This window comes from Sycon ciliatum, chromosome 10, assembly GCF_964019385.1.
Source record: "Sycon ciliatum chromosome 10, ocSycCili1.1, whole genome shotgun sequence".
NCBI classification, from domain to species: domain Eukaryota; kingdom Metazoa; phylum Porifera; class Calcarea; order Leucosolenida; family Sycettidae; genus Sycon; species Sycon ciliatum.
The window spans coordinates 24374399-24394727 of NC_088652.1; the positions used below are offsets into that span (position 1 = coordinate 24374399).

A 20329-nucleotide genomic window follows, 5' to 3' on the forward strand; every position below is an offset into this window, starting at 1 on the left:
CAGAACCACCGTAAAAAAGAGCCAAGACTGGCAAGAGCAGCATGTATCAGAAAGGAACTGGAGCATGCATGCGTACCACAGCAAGCGCAAACAGCTGCACAAAAGATGAAACATGACACTACTATTATGACAGCATACATGCATGCGTACAAGAAAGCCGCAACCACAGGATGAATCACGCACATGAATCACATGACAGGCAACAAGGGGTAAGAAGTAATGTCAACTACACAAGACAGAGTCATACAAGAGAAAGTCATAGTTCGATTACACGTTCCCACCAGTTGGCATTACTGGCGGAACCTAGCCGGGGCATTCAGGCCATCACGGGGTCGAAGACGCATTACTTCCTCAGGCTCTACTGGCTGGTCTTCCGTTGTATCATCGGCATTCACACCATCTGTCGGGTCCGAGACATCAGGCTTGATAAGTGACACGTTAACCGTCTTCATTTGCAGCAAGCCTCCTGCATCTCTCTGAATTCTCACGGTGACAGGGGTCACAGTCTCAGTGACGACCCATCCATCCTCGTATGGCGGGAGCCTCTTCTGCTGGCGCTGTGGGCGTAGCATCATCACACGGTCTCCACGGCTGTACGGGTTCTCGGCCTCGGGGCTGCATGCGTCAGGCCGTGACAGCTCCTCTTCCACCAAGTCGCGTATCTGGCTAGCCCTGTTCGCAAGCTTGGTCACCCACGCACTTAGAGACTCAGCCGCAGCATCCTTCTCCACAATGAGATGACGTGGCAACCAGCCAAACATGGCTTCCATAGGGCTAATACCGGTGGCAGAGTGTGGCCGCGTACGGTAGTAAAACAGCAGCACTTCTAGGTCGTCCTTCCAATCAGATGACCGGTCAAGCACCTTCCGTATCATCGTCAAGAGCGTACGGTTCATCCGCTCTGCTGATCCCTGTGACTGCGGGTGGTAAGCTGCTCCAGTGCGCACCTTAGTTCCAAAGACGCGAAACAGCGAACTCACAACAGCATTCGCAAACTCCGTTCCGTTATCCATCCTCACGACTTCAGGCGCGCCAAACTGCAGGCAAACCTTGGTCATAGCTTCAGCGACTGACTTGGCATCATGACGAGGTAGCGGTATAGCATCTGCCCACTTCGTAAAAGCGTCGACAATGACTAGCATACAGTGATACCGCCCTGAGCGATCGATACCGAGCTCCAAGGTGTCAATGACTATCTCACTCCAAGGCTTTCCTGGGATGTCCGGGCGAACAGGCTCTCCAACAGGACCTCGCTTCGTGCTTGCTCGGACACAGGCCTGGCATCGGCGCACATAATCTTGGCAAGCTGTCGACATCGACGGGAAATAGCACTCAGCTCTCAGCATGTCATGCATAGTCTGCCAGTTGACATGACCAGAGTTGGCGTGCACAGCACTGACAAGCTGACCTTGTAGCGACTCTGGTATCACTGGCACAGCAACGCCACCTTCCACAGGCAGCTTCACACTCCGGTACAACATGCCTTTGTCAACCAGTAGCTGTCCGCCGATCTTCTTGTAACACTCCACCGTCACAGGCTCTCCCTTCTCCACTTGGGCAATGGCTTGACGAACATCAGCGCACTGCTGTTGCGCAACACTGACTTGCTCCAAAGTCACAGGTCCAATCACCGTCAGGGCCATGGCAGCTACATCATCCTTCAGCAGGGTCTTAGCATAGTGCGTCCACTTCTGAGGAACGCGAGTTAGCCGGTCGGCCTTGTTGTCAGCTGTCGGAACCCAGATGACTTCCACTTCCAGACCCAATTGTGCCACGGTCTCTTCGATAACCTGCAGACGACGTTGGATAAGCACGCTATGCAACCCACTGGTCTTCACGCGCTTGGAGTCGGTCAGAAGCTGTTGGATCCAACTAGCAACGGTTTTGGAGTCGGTCATCAGCTGGATTCGCCGCGCACCCCACTGGACTGCGAGGTTGAGTCCCTCAGCAGCTGCATCCAGTTCAGACAAGTTGATGTGGCGCTTGTCGTCCATCTTTCTCAGCCAACTGCAATCCTCGATGATGCAGCCATTGAACTCCAAGGCCGCGCCATACGCGATATCAGAAGCATCGCACCAGACTTTGCATGGTTCCTCTGCACTTCCGGGACCTTGCCACACACCGCCGACTGGGTCATCGCTGCTGAGGCGCTGGGCTAAATCAATGCAAAACTTCTTGAGCTGGTCAGGCAACGGATCGTCATACTTCAAGCCGAGAAGGCTAGTTAGACGCTTCAACCAGCTACAGTGCACTCGAAGCCAGCTCGCAACTGGGTAGTGGCCCACCAATGCTCCACCCCACTTGTACACTGCACGACGTGTCAACACGTCCGGCAACGCGGTTCGGGGCCCATCTCGCCTAGCCCACTTGACCTCACCGCTGTCATCCTTGCTCAACTGCAGGCCAAGAACGCGCGCGGTCGCCGGGTCTTCCGCCGGCTTTGTCGGGAGTCCATACTCTGCCAGCTGCTTGACGACGGCATCCGTCTGCTCCTTGGGTACATATAGATTGTCGATATAGTTGTCAACAGCCGGAAACTGGCGAGTTGAGTACCGAACAATCAAATCCATCAGCTTAGGTGCTACTGACAGACCAAAGCCCATTCTTGTTAGGACATACGTCTGACCTTTCCACTTCACCACCTGCTAGCGCCATAGGTCAGGGCACACACGGACTTGCAAATATGCCTTCCGTATATCAATCAGAGCATATGAATCGGGATCTCCTGCACCGCGCCACTGCCGCAGCTTCTCTTGGCACGCAGGTGCTTCAGCACCAGGGTTGGATACCAGCTCTTTGTTCAAAGCAGTGTAGTCCGAACACGGTCTCAAAAGGCGTCGTCAACTTGTGCTCTTGTTTGACTGCTAGCAGGGGAAGTACTGCAGCCGGTTCTCCGTGGACCGCTGGATCATGAGGTATGAGCCACCCCTTCTCAATCCATCCGTCTACTTCATCACAGAAGGTATTCTCTTGCGATTCCGATAGACCGCTCCGCGAATACTGAGCCACACCGGAGCCAATGAAACCCTCAGGCTCATTTTTGCTTGACCACTTCCACGATATCTCCCAGTGTCACTCTTCAGCGTTCCAGCACACCGTGCCATCACTGGGGGTAAGCACGACATTGCCTGTGTCGGCGTCCTCTGTGACTTGCACATGCCGAGGGAGCTTAGTCGGTGTAGGTACAGCTCCGACAACGTCAGGTGCGCGTTTACCCGACTTCTCCTGGGCCGGGCCGATCGCCACACCAGCTAGCCTTCCGTCATCATATTCCATATGCAGACCCCCACACATTGTCACGAAGTCTGAGCCGATCAGCACGTCAGCCGACACAACGTTCAGGTCAGGAAGCACAACAGCGGACATAGTTGACTCAGGAATTGACACAGGACCATCATCACGCTTGAACTGCAGTTCCACCACGCCACGTGTAGTCAGCTGCTCTCCGTCCAAGGCAACAATTCCTTTGCCCAGACTCTCAGTAACAGGGACACCCAAACTGTCAACAAGTGCTTCGCTAATGAGCGTGCGACAGGAGCCAGTATCGATGATGGCTTGCACGCGCCTCCACACATCCCTGTCAGGTACAGCCACGTCTACAAACACACGAGGCAAACCAGGTCGCGTGGTAGTTACCGTAGCTAGGAGACATGGATCGGCGATCTCCACAGCCGCTCCGGCCACGCCTTTGCCTCTCTTCTGGTCTCGGAGCCATTGCTTTTTGAGCTCACAGTCCTGTTGATAATGACCCGGTTGCTCACAGAAGAAACATGTAACATTTCGTGGCCCTGATGACTTCTGCTGGCCACCACCGCTGCCTCCACTGCTCTTCACAGCACTGCTGCCGCCACCACGGCCTTCCGGGCAATGTTTCCGTATATGCCCAGGTTCACCACACTTATGACAGACAATATGGGACTTCTTCCCACCGGAAGGGCCAGACACCACTGCACCAGCAATACCTGGCCTTGCTGACACAACCTTGCGCAGTGCTCTCAACTTCTCCACACAGTCTGACACACGTAAGTCTTTCCCAGCACTTGACAGGCGGATGTCCTTGGCAAAATCAAAAGGGAGACCAGCCAGCAGCTGCTCAATAACGACAGAATCGTCATCACCTGTCAGCTTGTGACCTGATGCAGCCAGCAGCCGCTGCAAATCAGACACGTACGCGTCAGGACTTTCATCAGAAAGGAACCGGCGGGACGTAAATTTTTCGTACGCATCACTTCCTGTCACGCCGAACGGCTTTTGCAGCAAAGCGGACACCTTATCCTCATCCTTCTTATCCGCAGCCTCCATTCTACTAAACACGAGCAGCGCATCTCCTTCCAAAAACAGAGGAAGTCTCTGCATGCGCTTATCAGCCGTGTCCCAACCGTTCACCTCCGACAGCACAGAGTACTTCAACCAAAAGTCATCAAAGCTGTCACCTGCCTTCCCACCGAAGGACTTCATCAAGCCGTCCAGCTTCAGGCCAGACATGGCTTCAGGTTCAGAAGCAACGCCAACTGCTTCACTGTCCGATACAGGCAAGGCCTCAACCTCTCCTTGTCTCGCTCTCTGTCTCGTACGACGACGACGAGGCATACACTAAAACTGACGTCTACGCACAAACAATTCCCGGGTTTCGGCACCACGCTGTTAGAAAATTACCCCCACCACCGGTCTCAGGCATCCACGGCCAAAACACCACACAGGTCTGGACAAGTAATTATACTAACTGGAAGGTTATTGTTTGTGCTAATACATACGACAGTACAACAAGAGAGAGAACTTTGTTCACAAAACCATCGCCATCGGAACACACCAGAACCACCGTAAAAAAGAGCCAAGACTGGCAAGAGCAGCATGTATCAGAAAGGAACTGGAGCATGCATGTGTACCACAGCAAGCGCAAACAGCTGCACAAAAGATGAAACATGACACTACTATTATGACAGCATACATGCATGCGTACAAGAAAGCCGCAACCACAGGATGAATCACGCACATGAATCACATGACAGGCAACAAGAGGTAAGAAGTAATGTCAACTACACAAGACAGAGTCATACAAGAGAAAGTCATAGTTCGATTACAGCCCCCTAAACCTAACATCTTTTTGATCCTGAATCCTGTGTCCTGTTGTGTACACGTACCTATGTGTGTGTGTGTGTGTGCGTGCATGCGCGTGTGTGTGTGTGTACATGTGTGTGTGTGTGTGTGTGTATATATCTTTGTTCTCCCCTCCCCAGAGCGCTCCCCGTGCAGACACGACCCTGTTCAGTGTCGCGTCGTCTCCATCTCTGCATCGCTCTGAGTGTGTGTCCGCCATGCGACAGCACCCCAGCATGGACTTTCAGCTCATGCTCGCAACCAAGCAAACTCTAGTGCTTCTTGACCAGCGATATCCAAAGACACCTGTAAGTTACACAGTCACACGGATGTGACAGGTGTCTAAAATCCGCAGGCTGCACATAGTGCTCTATGTCCAGTGGACAGAGCCAGTAATTCTTTTTTAAATTCCACAATCACGATCACATAGTGCCAATAAAAATGTGATGTGTGGGCGATTTTAACCAGCCATGGTGTTTTTTGGGGATTTAAAATAGCAGCAGTGCAACCAGGTACTTCCTTGCCGTTACTCGCAGTTTCGTGTCTGAACACGCGTATCATCGTCTGATGAGTGTTTTCAGATTCGAAACTCAGAGTACATTAAAACCTGCCAAGGCGACCACTCGGATAAGGCGACCACCTGTCCCAGAAGACCACTGAAACCAGGACCAAGGGATGCTATTTCCAGACAAATGACCCTGGATAAGGAGACCACCTGGTAACAGAGACCACGTTTTGAAGGTCCCTTGAGCGGTCGTCTTATACAGGCTCCACTGTAACGGCGAGGAAGTACCTGGTTGCACTCTTGCTGTTTGTGGATTGTGTTGCAAAGATGTGTGTTGAAAAGCAGCATTCTTGCCCTTCGCCTTCACTGGAGCTACAATAATATTCCTCTGATGGCCTCTGATGGTTGTTGTGATACTCAATCTGTGTTGTTTGTTTATCTGTCCCCTTTTGGGTGCTGGTGCTGGTAGTGGCTGCGGCGGCAGTGGTTGTGGTGCCGTCATTCCTTTTTCTGCGCTTTGTCCTCCCCCACTTAGTCTGGTGTGGTGAGCCCATCGTAGGGGTCATATTTTTCTAGTCCAACCACCTGTAGGTCGGTGATTTGGGGCTGTCAGCCGTTGGGTAGTTCAGTGGACAATTGAGTCGTATCTCCAAGATTTCTTGTGAATCTCTCTCTCCCCTCTCCCAAGGGGAGACCCACGTGGCCGGTTCATGGGAGTGAGTTTGTGCAAGTGTGTGTGTGTGTCTGTGTCTGTGTCTGTATGTGTCTGTGTGTGCGTGCCTGTGCCTGTGCCTGTGTTTGAGCTTGTGTGTGTGTGTACATGTACGTGGCTGTGTTTGTATGTGCGTACTTGTTTGTGTTTTTCAGGTACTGGAGTGGGACTACCCCTGGTCGACAGCCCCGCGGTTTCTATCACTGGCCACTGTCGATACAACCCTAACAAACACCAGTCATACTGCACCGACTGCCGGCAAAGATCACATTGCAATGCTGTCGTCATGCACACGACCGCAGTCAATGCTCTACCACTTCACAGGTACAGTGTGGATGGTCTTTGATCACATGATATATCACATGTCTCGGTCACATTACTTGCATAATATATTATCAAGAGTCCATAACCCCAAGAGTGTGCGACTCTGTACATGGGGATCTGTGCGGCAGAATTCCAACATTACGTCAAAAGTGACGTACACGTCCGTTGCGCTTGTACTACGCCCTGGTTCCAAGCACCGCGGAATGCGGAGTTTTGTACAGCTGTGCCTCGGCAGCATGGCGTAATGTTGGAATTCCGCTGCGCAGTGGGCCTACAGCAGCCAGACCCCAGTTGCACACTCTTGGGGTCATGGACTCTTGATACTATGCTTACATGATTTGGTCAGGTGATCACTTAGATGACTGCATGAATGGTTTACTGTAAAAGTTCATGAGCAAGAACATAATCATAGTCATTTTAAACAAATACAGTAAAAACTGTGACTAACGACCACCCTTTGGGGCCATAGAAAGTGGTCTTTAGTAGCAGGTGGTTCTTAGTTAGAGGTGTGCGCCGCGCAACCATGAATGTGAGACCGTCCGTGCCTGGTGAAGTGGTCTGTAGTTCCAGGCTGGTCGCTAGTCACAGCGGTCTTTAGTTACAGGTTTTACTGTAGTACCAGGCTGGTTGCTAGTCACAGTGGTCTTTAGTTACAGGTTTTACTGTAGTACCAGGCTGGTCGCTAGTCACAGTGGTCTTTAGTTACAGGTTTTACTGTAGTACCAGGCTGGTCGCTAGTCACGGTGGTCTTTAGTTACAGGTTTTACTCTATATTAGATGAGTTGGTATGTAGGCATGCATGCATGCGTGTCGATGCTACCCTCAGGCAGTGGTGCCATTTCACCGATATGATGTATTGAGATTGCAACTGACCCCGCCTGTACTCTTCCTCTTTTTCACTCGCTGCGTAGACGGCCAGACCTCAAGCTCTTTACCTGACCCTCTCATTAGTGGAGGTGGGCGACACTCCATGGCAACCGGTAGCCAATCAGAGTCTAGTAGTGTTGTTCCGGCACCCTGGCAACGTGTCGGCTGTCCAGTTCAACATCGCCGTGGTGGCAGACTGCCGTGCGTCAATGTAGGCCAGCTACCCATGGCCCTGGGCAACTGCAAGTAAGGGTACGTGTGTGCGTGCGTGCATGTGTGTGTGTGTGTGTGTGCGTGTGTGTGTGTGTGTGCGCGCGTGTGTGTGTGTGCGTGCGTGTGTGTGTATGTGTGTATTTGTGTGAGTTGGCTAGTGGTTGGTTAGTGGCTGGGTACATGTGTTGAGCATACATGATATGTATTTGCCTGAATTGTAAGTTTGTGTGTGTCTGTTCGTGTTCGTATGTACGTGTGCGTACATTTGTATGTGTGTGTGTGTGTGTGTGTGTGTGTGTGTGTGTGTGTGTGTGTGTGTGTGCGTGTGTGTGTGCGTGTGTTTGTATCCTGGATGTGTACTTTGCGCAGTGTTTTCCCTCGCTGTATGTCATCTCCACCAGCGCTCAACGGCGGTGTGCTGCAGAGACTAGACTCGGCCGTGTGTGGCAACGCTCTTGTCACTAACCTATCTAGCCGTGGCCAAGGCACGGGCACGTTTCTCACCTTGCAGGTAGGGAGGAAGTAAAGTCGGTATACGAATAGGCGTGACTCTCGCTCGAACGGAGAGTTCTCTAGATGCATTGACTGTACTGTATTGTGTATGCCGTACGTTATACTGTATAGCAGGAAATTTTCGGACGGAATTTATTTTCGTACAATTTCGTACACGGCCTCTTTCTTACTAAAATTAATTCCGTACTAAAACTTGTTCCTGTGAAGTTATGTACGCTATATACATGCGTACCGCACACAAACACGTGCACTTAGCATACACCGCTGTACGATAATAAAATCCGTACGAAAGGTCGAAATTCGGCTTTGTCCGAAAATATTTCCGTCCGAAAATTCCCTGCTGTACAGTGCTTTGCTAGGTAGTGCAAACCAGCAGAGTTTCTTGCGAGCGAGCTAACGAGTACCTGGTGAGATCCTTTCAACCGGTGTAGCCAAGGTGTGTGTGTGTGCGTGCGCGCGTGTGTGTGGGTGTGGGTGTGCGTGCGCGCGCGTGTGTGTGGGTGTGTGTGGAGGGGGGGGGGGGAGTGTTGTGCTTGTTCTATACTTCGTGTGCGTTTAAAGGGTAAGGTCACCCTAAAATGAAAACTTTACAACTGGTAGCGAAAAATGCACTGATTCCAATGGTGAAGGTCCCATGTTGATCGGAGCGTCATCATGATGTCACTAAATTTAGTGCAAACTTCAAGCTGGTATAGCTTTGGAAAGGCTGCTCCGATCAACCTCGGACCTTCACCATTGGAATCAGTGCATGTTTCGCTACAAGTTGTGCAGTGTTCATTTTAGGGTGAACTTCCCCTTTAAAAGTACACAAACGTGAAACTCAGTTTTCTTGACTTAGGTTGCTGTGTTGTTGCCGTTGCTCTGCAGATGACGGAATCCGGTGACGTGTTTAGTCAGCTTGTCCAGCCGGTAGCGGCGGCGGAAAGTGAACGTTGCAGTGGCCACTCGTCTCCTGCCCACATGGACGAGGTGTTTTTCAACTCCCAGCGTCGGCGTCAGCAGCGAGGAGGACACGCCAGTACGGCTGGCGCGGGCGACGATCATGACAGTGATGGGTCGTCATCGGATAGGAGCAGTACTGAAGACGGCGCCGACTCCAGCGTGCGTGACCTGCTCGCGAGGACGCTGGACGCTTCGTGTCAAGAGGACTGCCGATCGTGGCTGCTCCACGCCAAGGCTCAGCACCGAGTGAGTGTGCTTCCTGATTCAGTACAGCACTCAGTACATGTACTAGTAACTACTAAAGCCTCTTGTATGGGCAAAAAGAAATAGATCGTGAAATCAGAAAAGCGCAGGGCCCCAACGGCAAGGGGGGGAGGGGGGGGGGGGGGACGGAGGGAGGCTAACTGAGCCACTGTACGAGTTGAACCATTATTAGCCGAAGAAACGTTGCACGTATGTTGTTCCTTCTCTCCTCTGTACTAGAGAAACAGAAGACAGGTGTGTGATGGCAGGCTCGTTAAACTTTGTGGGAATATTTTGCAAATCTTAAAACTTTAGACTCGTCACACTTTCGCTCTTCCAGTGTAGTATTTGGTATGAATTATGTTCCTCTTGTTTCAATCTCTGTTTCTGGTGACACTGTTGGCTTCCTGCATCGTAGAAACACCAACCTGAGCGGCTGGTCCAAGCGCCGTACGACCTTGAGGACTTCTTGCTACTTCGACAATGTAAGCAGTGTGTATGTGATGCACACACGCATAATCCACACACACACACACATCCATGATGCACACACACACGCACGCACACACACACACACACACACACACACACACACACACACACACACACACACACATGATTCAACATGTAAGTAATACACGTGGGTAAGTCTCTCATGTTTGTCTCCAAGATCAGGTGCGCGCCTTATCGAGGGTACCGTAATTTCACAAATTTTCGGTGTGCTTTTATTTTCGGTGTTTTCGGTGATCTGTTTCATACCTAAAATTTCAATGCACCGAACAAACAGTACCAGACATATTCCAATAGGGAACTGCTTCTCTGTACCTAAAATTTCTGCTCACCTAACCTGGCCTTTTGCCCTGATACCGAAAATATTGAGCACTGAAAATTTCTGAAATCGGGAGTAGACTGTACGGACAGACATCATGTGTGCACCTGTGTGTCTGCGTGAGTGTGTATGTGTGCACCTGTGTGTCTGCGTGAGTGTGTATGTGTGCACCTGTGTGTCTGCGTGAGTGTGTATGTGTGCACCTGTGTGTCTGCGTGAGTGTGTATGTGTGCACCTGTGTGTCTGCGTGAGTGTGTATGTGTGCACCTGTGTGTCTGCGTGAGTGTGTATGTGTGCACCTGTGTGTCTGCGTGAGTGTGTATGTGTGCACCTGTGTGTCTGCGTGAGTGTGTATGTGTGCACCTGTGTGTCTGCGTGAGTGTGTATGTGTGCACCTGTGTGTCTGCGTGAGTGTGTATGTGTGCACCTGTGTGTCTGCGTGAGTGTGTATGTGTGCACCTGTGTGTCTGCGTGAGTGTGTATGTGTGCACCTGTGTGTCTGCGTGAGTGTGTATGTGTGCACCTGTGTGTCTGCGTGAGTGTGTATGTGTGCACCTGTGTGTCTGCGTGAGTGTGTATGTGTGCACCTGTGTGTCTGCGTGAGTGTGTATGTGTGCACCTGTGTGTCTGCGTGAGTGTGTATGTGTGCACCTGTATGTCTGCGTGAGTGTGTATGTGTGCACCTGTGTGTCTGCGTGAGTGTGTATGTGTGCACCTGTGTGTCTGCGTGAGTGTGTATGTGTGCACCTGTGTGTCTGCGTGAGTGTGTATGTGTGCACCTGTGTGTCTGCGTGAGTGTGTATGTGTGCACCTGTGTGTCTGCGTGAGTGTGTATGTGTGCACCTGTGTGTCTGCGTGAGTGTGTATGTGTGCACCTGTGTGTCTGCGTGAGTGTGTATGTGTGCACCTGTGTGTCTGCGTGAGTGTGTATGTGTGCACCTGTGTGTCTGCGTGAGTGTGTATGTGTGCACCTGTGTGTCTGCGTGAGTGTGTATGTGTGCACCTGTGTGTCTGCGTGAGTGTGTATGTGTGCACCTGTGTGTCTGCGTGAGTGTGTATGTGTGCACCTGTGTGTCTGCGTGAGTGTGTATGTGTGCACCTGTGTGTCTGCGTGAGTGTGTATGTGTGCACCTGTGTGTCTGCGTGAGTGTGTATGTGTGCACCTGTGTGTCTGCGTGAGTGTGTATGTGTGCACCTGTGTGTCTGCGTGAGTGTGTATGTGTGCACCTGTGTGTCTGCGTGAGTGTGTATGTGTGCACCTGTGTGTCTGCGTGAGTGTGTATGTGTGCACCTGTGTGTCTGCGTGAGTGTGTATGTGTGCACCTGTGTGTCTGCGTGAGTGTGTATGTGTGCACCTGTGTGTCTGCGTGAGTGTGTATGTGTGCACCTGTGTGTGCATCTGTGACCGTGTCTACATGTGTACCCCGCACTGTACTCTGCCCTACAGATCTCAACACGGAGGATGCTGCCAGTAAACCGTTGTGCATCGCCTGTTTCCACGATGCTCTGCCCGTCGTACGCGGGGACAGCTCCTTTAAACACCGGAAAGTGAACGAAGCCCTGGTGACATCGCGCGGTATCCGAACGCGACGTCTGCACAAGGGTGTGCGCAAGAGTATCCACAAGTGGCGCAAAGAAGCGCTCGAGGAGGGTAGCGGTGTTGCTCCAACGTGCTCCGTGTGTCGCCAGCCCACCGGCCTGGGCATCAAGGAAGTGCTGCACGACGAGCGCTGGTATCGCCTCTGCACCGACCGCCGGCAACTCTCCGTCGACAGTCACGCCGTCCAGACCCTGGCACGGCAGCAAGAGACGGAGAGTACGGCGGACGATGTCCGGCCATCGCCGTACGCCGCGCCCAGCCACAGCGGCAGCAGTACGCCAACGAAGAAGCGCGCCCAGCGTGTCAGCGGTGCGCGGGCCAATGCCAGGCTAGCTGGACAGGTTGCCAAGCGCCTATCGTGCCAGTACTTGCCACACGACCAGCAACAAGAGGAGCAGCAAGAACAAGAGCCAGTCCAAGGTGACTGTGAAGCAAGCCAAAACCTGGCTTCCGAGGAGGAGAGTGGAGAGCAGCGACACTTGATGGACATCAGCGAGGAAGATTATGAGCCCCTCAGCCGTGGTGAGGAAACGGACACTGAGCGAGAGTGCGATGGAGTGCAGCAGTCAACGCCACGGCCTCCCGCAAACGACGCTGATCTCGAGGTGGTCGAGCCGAGTGCGAAACGAGTGCGACATCGTGATGCCGGTGATCTGCATGTACTTTCGCCGGTGGCATTCCGCCAACGCACGTCCTCATCGTCGCAAGACACGGCTAGCGCCGGGCAAGCGGCGTGGCAAGGTGGAGAGGTCGCACAGCCACAGTACCCGCTTGGCGCCGCAATGCACGTGCTCACACGCAGCAAACCAGTCGACGACGCCATGGACATGCTCGCACAGAGCGGCGGCGCGGACCGGCGCGGCCGACCGAAGCCGAAGGCTATTCCTCTGTCCCAGCAGGCGCTCCTTCCGCCGTCGAGCGACCTGCCGAAATGTCGCAAGCGGCAAGTGGCACAGCGGCACTGGGCGCGAGGTTTGCGAGATTACCTTTTGGCGGAGCGGCTGAAGAACAAGATTGGCGACAAGCAGAAGCGCCTGTTCTCGCAGCTCTCACAGTCGTTGAAGTCCGCATCGGGTCTGGACTTCGACAACCTGCTGGAGGGCCAGGCGAGTGAGTTTGTTGTGGTGAAGAAACCGCGCAAGTCACGCAGTCGTCTCACTCGGAGTATGTGGGGCGATTGGTCACGATGGAGTGGACAACGCCGAGGCTGGGTATGTAATCGTGTTTCAGCCATTGTAATTGTGTTGCTGTTTTCTTTCTTTCATTTTCAAGCAGGAGTGGTGTTTCATTACTACTTGGCTTCAAGTGGTGATGTGTGTGTGTGTGTGGGGGGGGGGGGGGGGGGCATTTTCTAGTCCTAACGGACTCGGGTACTGCTGGATCAGCATTTCAAACAAGTGTTTACTGGCTCCAGCAACGTTGCCTGCACAGTGTTGGATAGTATGTCTGGTGATGGACCATGCATGGATTCGGAACTCTTGCCTGACTTTCTTCATGTTTGTGTGTGTGCGTGTGTGTGTGCATGGGTGTGTGTGTGTGTGTGTGTGTATGTGTGTATGTGTGTGTGTGTGTGTGTGTGTGTGTGTGTGTGTGTGTGTATGTGTGTGTGTGTGTGTGTGTGTCTGTGTGTGTGTGTTGGCGTTGGCGTTTTAGAGGGAGCTTCATCTGGCTGCGATTCCCAGACGCAAGCCAATACGTTGTAAGTTTTGTCCAGAATTTGTTCAATCAACTTGGATATGTATCCCCAACTCCCTTGCTTGCGAGGGTCTTGATATTAGTTGTTGGTGACACCTCAGGGGAAATGAGCGGAGCGGCACAGCTTGGCTACTCGGCACTTGAGCTTGCACATTTCCACTGCTGATGTCTTGCACGACAGGCGGAATAAGTTGTTTAACATAGCTGGATTGTCTGCTGCTTGTTCACGGTATATGTGTGTGTGTGTGGGTGTGGGTGTGGGTGTGGGTGTGGGTGTGGGTGTGTGTGTGTGTGTGTGTGTGTGTGTATGTGTGTGTGTGTATGTGTGCGTTTACGTGTATATTTCTATCATTACAGTGGTATCTACTGCCGATACTGAGGACACAAACAACTCTACTGACGAGGGACACCCAGCGGTTCATGGCAAAGGAGCAGCTCAAGCAGCATCTGCATTGTACAGCAGTAGCTTAACCCGTTCAACATCCTCAGGTGGCAGTAGCGCTAGCAGCTCTGTGTCAAGTAACGCCTCTTCTCCCCGCCGCGGAACCAGCCAGGCAACGTCGGCAAATGGCAGAATAAATATCGGTGTTAACCATGGTCAAGTTGCATTCCCAGTCTCAACTGGACTTGGAGAATCACAGTTGCACATGCCCAGTTTGCTTTCCAGGCAGACTGATGACGTTCTGCTGCTGGCCTCGTCAGTTCCGTTTGCTCTTCCCGAAGAGCGCCCGCCAGTATCGCCAGCTTCCACAAGCCCAGGGCAGGCGTCCCGACGCTTGCGATCCTCCGCTCGTGCCCACGGCTCTGAAGCAAGCTCACCAGGAGGTGACAGTGTGCAGCCTCGAGGAGCTCCTCCGCACCGGATGAATTCAGCACGGGCATCATCAACGGCTTCTCCCGCTTCTCTGCCCGTTTCCCGGGGTTTATTCTCCGACCAGGGATCTAAGGAGAGTGCGCCCTTCAATGCAGCACATCTGTCTGAGACCAGCAATCATGCTGTCTGCCATCCCGACCTGCTGGGAGCTGGTAGTCCGCTTCAACGGGGTCCTACAACCCCAGGGCGGGGCCGAACGGCCGAGCAACATCACCAGGACAGCATGACATCCACTCTGAGCCACGTGGCTGCTAAACAGGGTCATAAGCCTCCAGTGCACAGCCAACAAACTCCACAGCAGGATCCTGGGGACGGCATAGGAAGAACGCCAAGTCATTCCCCGGCCGTTTTGAGCAGATCTTCGCAGATGTCTCCCAAGCGAAAGCATTCCTTTCCAATCCACCTGTCCGTGCCCGTCTGGACCTCGCCCAGAAAACACTAGTGTGTGTGCGTGTGTGTGTGTGTGTGCGCGTGTGTGTGTGCGTGCGTGTGTGTGTGTGCGTGTGCGCGTGTGTGTAGGGGTGGGCGTGCACGTATAGGGTGTCTATGTGTATGCTGTCTACATGTGTGCATGCGTATATATATATAATGTGTGCCGGTGCGTTTCGGCCTTACATGCTGCAGTACAAGTTGCTGAACCTTGCTTCTTCCCCGACAGCACAGTGCAGCGCACATACAGCCCATAATCTGCAGTTATCATGAAAATCATCTATTAATTTATTGTGCATTTTATCTTTATAACATACTATAAGTGGTGCGAAATTTAGATCATACTTTGAAGTAGACAATTTGATGAGAAATTGTTTATATCTATCCTTTCAACTCCACTGAATCCCGTGGCCTATCAATTTATCAAGGCGTTTAACGAATTCGGTCTGTAGCTGAGACCTGGACAATGCTCTAGTGTCTAGCTTTTTTATTTTCTTTGCTCATCAAGGTGGTGCGACAGACTCTTTCTGATCCATCGATAATAATAATAATTCTTTGGTCTTTAAGTTCTTTGCTGTAATTGTTCCAGGAGTTTTTGTCCGGGGCAAGGGGTTCCGATTCCCGGCTCAGGGGTTCACATCACATGTACCGGTGTGTGTGTGTGTGTGTATGTGTGTGTTTGTGTGTGTGTGTGTGTGTGTGTGTGTGTGTGTGTGTGTGTGTGTGTGTGCGTGTTTGCACGCGCGTGCGCATGCGTGCATGACTTTGTGTATGCTATATCTGCTACCAAGTGCATGTACTGCAATAGCATCGATTGCCCGAACCGTCCGGGTCAGACACCGTTCAGGGCGGGTTCGGATATGGAGAGAGTCACTGATACATGTCTAGACTGGTACATGTACTCATACATGTACATGCATGCCATACAGTTTCCTAATCAATGCAAGATCATACATAGACTATAGTACTGGCCAAGGAAACCCAACCTCATGAATAAAATAGCGTTGCCGGGCGCCACGCAGCCCTAACACTACACACACTGGTCTGTGCACTCGAATGCGACACTACATGTACTTTATTCATGAGGTTGGCTTTCTCTGGCCAGTACTACCAAGACAGACCTCGCATAACCGCACACATCTGTTCCCCACATAAATATCCGGATAGGCGAGGGAACCGGATAATCGAACACACACACACACACACTGTATGTATGCATGACATATGCTGTAAATCGGTAACCAACGATTTTCTTCCGGGTGGCGAAGGATCCGGATAAAAGAGGAGCGGATAAGCGAGGTCTGACTGTACAATGATACTAGTAGTTCTTATCTACACAGAAGCCTTGCTTGGTAGTTTAACATGTATTTCGATTTCGACAGCATGTTAACAAGGGTACAAGCTGTCAAAATCGAAAAACATGATAGTTCTTACATGCATTGATGGCCATGGAAGCAGCGTCAATGCTGTATTCCAGAAAGTCAATAGTCCGGGCAATCGGTGTCCGGATAATCAATGCTCTGGTGCTGCTGGAGAGGGGAGAGAGAGACTGAAAAGGAATTAATCTTGGAAAGATGACTCAATTGGCTATTGAACCGCCCAACGGCCGACACCACCTGAAACCCCAGAACTTTCGGTGGACTTGGAAAATGATCACACACACACACACACACACACACACACACACACACACACACACACACACACACACACACACACACACACACACACACTCACACATGCACGCACACACACACACTCACACATGCACGCACACACACGCAATTACAAACCCAAATCGGAATGATCCAGACCAACACCAGAACTATACTGTATTGCAGGCAGTCATCACAGCGCCTGGCATGGCCACCAAGAAGAAGAAGACCCTTGACATGTCCGAGCATAAAACTCCGGAGTTGCAGCACACTACAGCTTTGCACCACAGTCGTACCAAGAGTACATAACCAGCCAGACCCCATAGCTGGAGTTGCACACTCTTACTCTTGGTCGTGCTCATGCAGCATGGAGTGGTGTTGTACAGTGCTGGCTCAATGAAATCCAATCGCGTCACTCAAGTAAGCGCCGGGCGTTGCGCAGCCCTAGACCTGCGAACATTGGACTGCGAAATGGTGCAAGGCGCAGACTTGAGTGACGTGACTGGGTTTCATTGATCAACACTGTATTACTGCGTGGTGAAGAGTGTCTGCCTGTCTGGTCATGTTACGGAAATTAATGAAAATTATGTTCTCGCGTCACACGAGTGATGTGCCAAATAAAGCAGTAGAGACTGTCTAGATTATTCTTCGCCTGGCCGGGAGGAAGCCGAATAGAGGATGTCCGATTGTAGTTCAGTGGCAACAAAGTCTTTGCCAAACCTAGAGCAGATCGAGACAAGCACCCATCACATGCTAATATTGTCAGCTAGCCAAGCACACATCACGTACTGTCAGCTGAATCTCTTGACTTCAAACGTTTTCAAAACGGCTCTGCATGGACCAGCCTGCCCAAGCAGTGTATGAAACAATAGAAACACAATCTTTATAACAGAAGCATATGCACAAAACGTCCATGGACCAGCCACTAACCTACTAGCTAAATGCGTGCATCTTGAGCAGTGTATGAGCACAATTTGAGCAATGGGTGAGCAGATTGTGAGCAGTGCCAACTGCAAATGCCTGCATACACAGTGTTATGCACAATGTAATCCAGTATAAATACGGGCAGCGCAACAGCTTACACCTGCAGTTGCTGTAATATAACAGTACTCATTTAAAACAGTACACATGTGTGTGCGCAGGTCGACTCTCAATTCTTCTCGAGTTTCAAACTCTCGCCATGACCGGCAAGAAGAAGGCCTAGGCCGGGAGCAACATCAGTGCTACGTGGCAAGACAAGATGCACACGTGGATCATCAGCTAACTGTCACGATGTCACTGGTGACAGCATTGCCACCGGGAACACATGGACACGCACGATTATTTCTGCCCGGGAGCAGCAGGAAGAATGCAAGATGACTGGTTAGTTGCGTGCTTCCTTCAGCCACTGCATCAAGGACTACCACGATGAAATGTGACACCGAGTCGAACGCCTTTCTCATAACAACTTCCTCACAGACTCCTTGCCAAAGGATAGCAAGTGCGTGCCATGGTGGTTGCAGCTCTTTCTCCCTGGGTCCAAAAATTAAATACAGACACACTCACAGTCTGGCAGGCACACGGCCTGTGATTCTCCTGCACGGGACGGCACACAGGTGTCCAGCTTCACCACTGAACACAATGCTGCTGTGACTGCGATAAGTTTTGCGTGCGTGTGTATGTGCGTGGTACGCGTGAGTGCGTGGCAGGGTCCGTCACTCTTTCTCAGTGAAGAGTTGCATACGGATAGCCTTCTCGCACTCCGACACAATATTCTGCGTTGCTTTCTTCGCCAACTCAACGTGAACAACACTCCAGCCGAGAAGCTCAAGCTCGAGCTTGCGCCGCACGAGGGCAGCGGCCGGGGTGCCGTCCGCGTGAAAGTAGTGCACGTTCTCGATGAGTAGCGCTACCGGCTTGCAGGGCAGCATCGCGGCAACAGCGGCCGTCAAGGCGAGGGGGTCGTGCGTCCTGGGCCAGGGCAGCAGGACCCCGTCGTCGCTAACGGCAATGCAGAACAAGCCGCCGACGTGCTGCACAGGTGAGTTAGCCAGCAGCTCCATGGACCAGAGCTTATCGGCGGCTGCTGTGTGCCGTATGTCGGTATCGAGACGGGCCAGCTCGTCGCCATCTCCCAGGTCAACGTCACTCTCAATGTGCGGCAGGCACTGAGCGGCGAGCTCGGCGTACATCCAATCAACACGCCCCGACGTGCGGATCTCCAAGGCAACCGCCCTGCCTGTCTGCCGCGACAACCAGCGCGGCAGCTCGTAACCCATGGCGACGAACGACCAGCACAGGCGCAGAAGCACCGTCGGGCTGGCCGTGCGAAAGCGACTCGAGTTCTCCGGCAGCGAGTCGTAACAGCCCTTCCACAGAGCGGGTAGCTTGCCGGCGGGATGCTGCATCCAGGCAAACAAATACAGAACGTGCCCTGCGTACGATGGTGACCAGAAGTCCTCGGACGGAGTGACCAGCTCCACGTGCTCGCGGAACGCGTCCAGGAACTCGCCGTGCCGCAGTCCCAGCTGACAGGCTGCGTCGGCCACCTCGCGGCACAGCAGCGAGTCGGACGCAAACTCGGCCAGGTCGACGCGTGGCAACAGCCTGGCCACGGCGCCCAGTAGATATGTGATCAGGTACCTGTCCAGGGTGAGCTTAGTTACACGCGGCAGCACACAGATCAGGCTCATCAGGCCGCGGCAAGCGGCCGGGCTCTCCACGGCCATGACTCGCGCGCCCAGGTTGATCGAGTGCTGCTTGAACAGCGAGTGCAGCCATTGGTGGTCCGTCGTGTGCAGCAGCAACACCAGGCCGCAGCCGAACTGCGCGTCCGTCAGGCCGGCCAGCTTTGCGTCCTTGCGAAACGTCTGATAGAAGTGATGCATGAACTCGTGCGACTGAGCCATCAGGGCAAACACAGCGGGAAACGGAGTGGCAAGCTCGGCTAGCTGCCAGGCCGCAATTTCCGGATCGTCACTGCGCGCCAACTCCAGGCACATCAGTTTCTGCAAGCACTCCACGTTCCCAGCACTGGGTAGAGCCAAGACAAGCGACAGAGCCGACCACTTCTTCCCGAGACCGAGCGAAAGCAGAATCTCGTCTAGTTGCGACACGCCAGCTTGTGCCGGGTAGAGTTTTTGGAATTTTTTCACGGTGGACGGGAATAGTATTTGATATGCGTTGCTGGTGGATGTGGAGCTTGTGCGCCTCGCGACATGATAAGGCAATTGGCATGGGGAGCTGAACCTACTCGCGAGTCCAACAATGTCAGGTGAGGGGGCGCAGTGATCACCACATGGCGAGGCTGTTGCCAGTAAGGCAGTGGCTCGATGAATGTGGACCACGCGAGCAGCCGTGCGCCAAACAAGCACGCTCATCCTTCACACTCGCTCCCTCCTGATACAGTAGTTATAGGAAAAATCTACTGCTCACTGCTGGATATTCACTGGGCTAATATAGGCACGATTCTCAACATTCTCTCTACAATTTAATTCACAATAATTATTATAATGCAGAATTCAGTACTCGACAGATGGAATGCAAAACCCTAGATCTAGCAATTTCCTAGGAGACAGAAGCTCAAGAACTCAGCGATGCAGCCAAAATTGCCAGCAGTAACTAACCCTTGGCTATGGGATCCTACACGACTGTACACACAATAGTCTACTCAATCATCAAGCCAGGCTACTATTCCACAAGTACCAAACAAGAAAAAATAGAAAACAAGATCAGGGGCTGGACGAAAATTTCCCTTCAGATCTCGAGAGCTGCGCCTTTTACTTTTTAGGCACAACGCCATGACATCGATCGATCGAGTGGTCGTCGTACGCGTATCTTCACGTGCCGCAC

The 20329-nt window shown here is 52.3% G+C and overlaps 1 protein-coding gene across 1 annotated transcript in view; it reads left to right on the forward strand.

Moving 5' to 3' along the window:
- LOC135825895 (uncharacterized) overlaps positions 1-15409 on the forward strand; it is a 23527-nt gene extending 8118 nt beyond the window's left edge. Inside the window, exons 10-18 of the mRNA XM_065338529.1 lie at positions 5238-5405; positions 6470-6638; positions 7550-7751; positions 8088-8229; positions 9099-9419; positions 9835-9901; positions 11693-13056; positions 13499-13544; positions 13898-15409. Of these exons, the coding sequence (XP_065194601.1) occupies positions 5238-5405; positions 6470-6638; positions 7550-7751; positions 8088-8229; positions 9099-9419; positions 9835-9901; positions 11693-13056; positions 13499-13544; positions 13898-14856 (3438 nt within the window). The 3' untranslated portion in view covers positions 14857-15409. The remainder of the gene's footprint in view (positions 1-5237; positions 5406-6469; positions 6639-7549; positions 7752-8087; positions 8230-9098; positions 9420-9834; positions 9902-11692; positions 13057-13498; positions 13545-13897) is intronic.
- The last annotated feature ends 4920 nt before the right edge of the window (positions 15410-20329 follow it).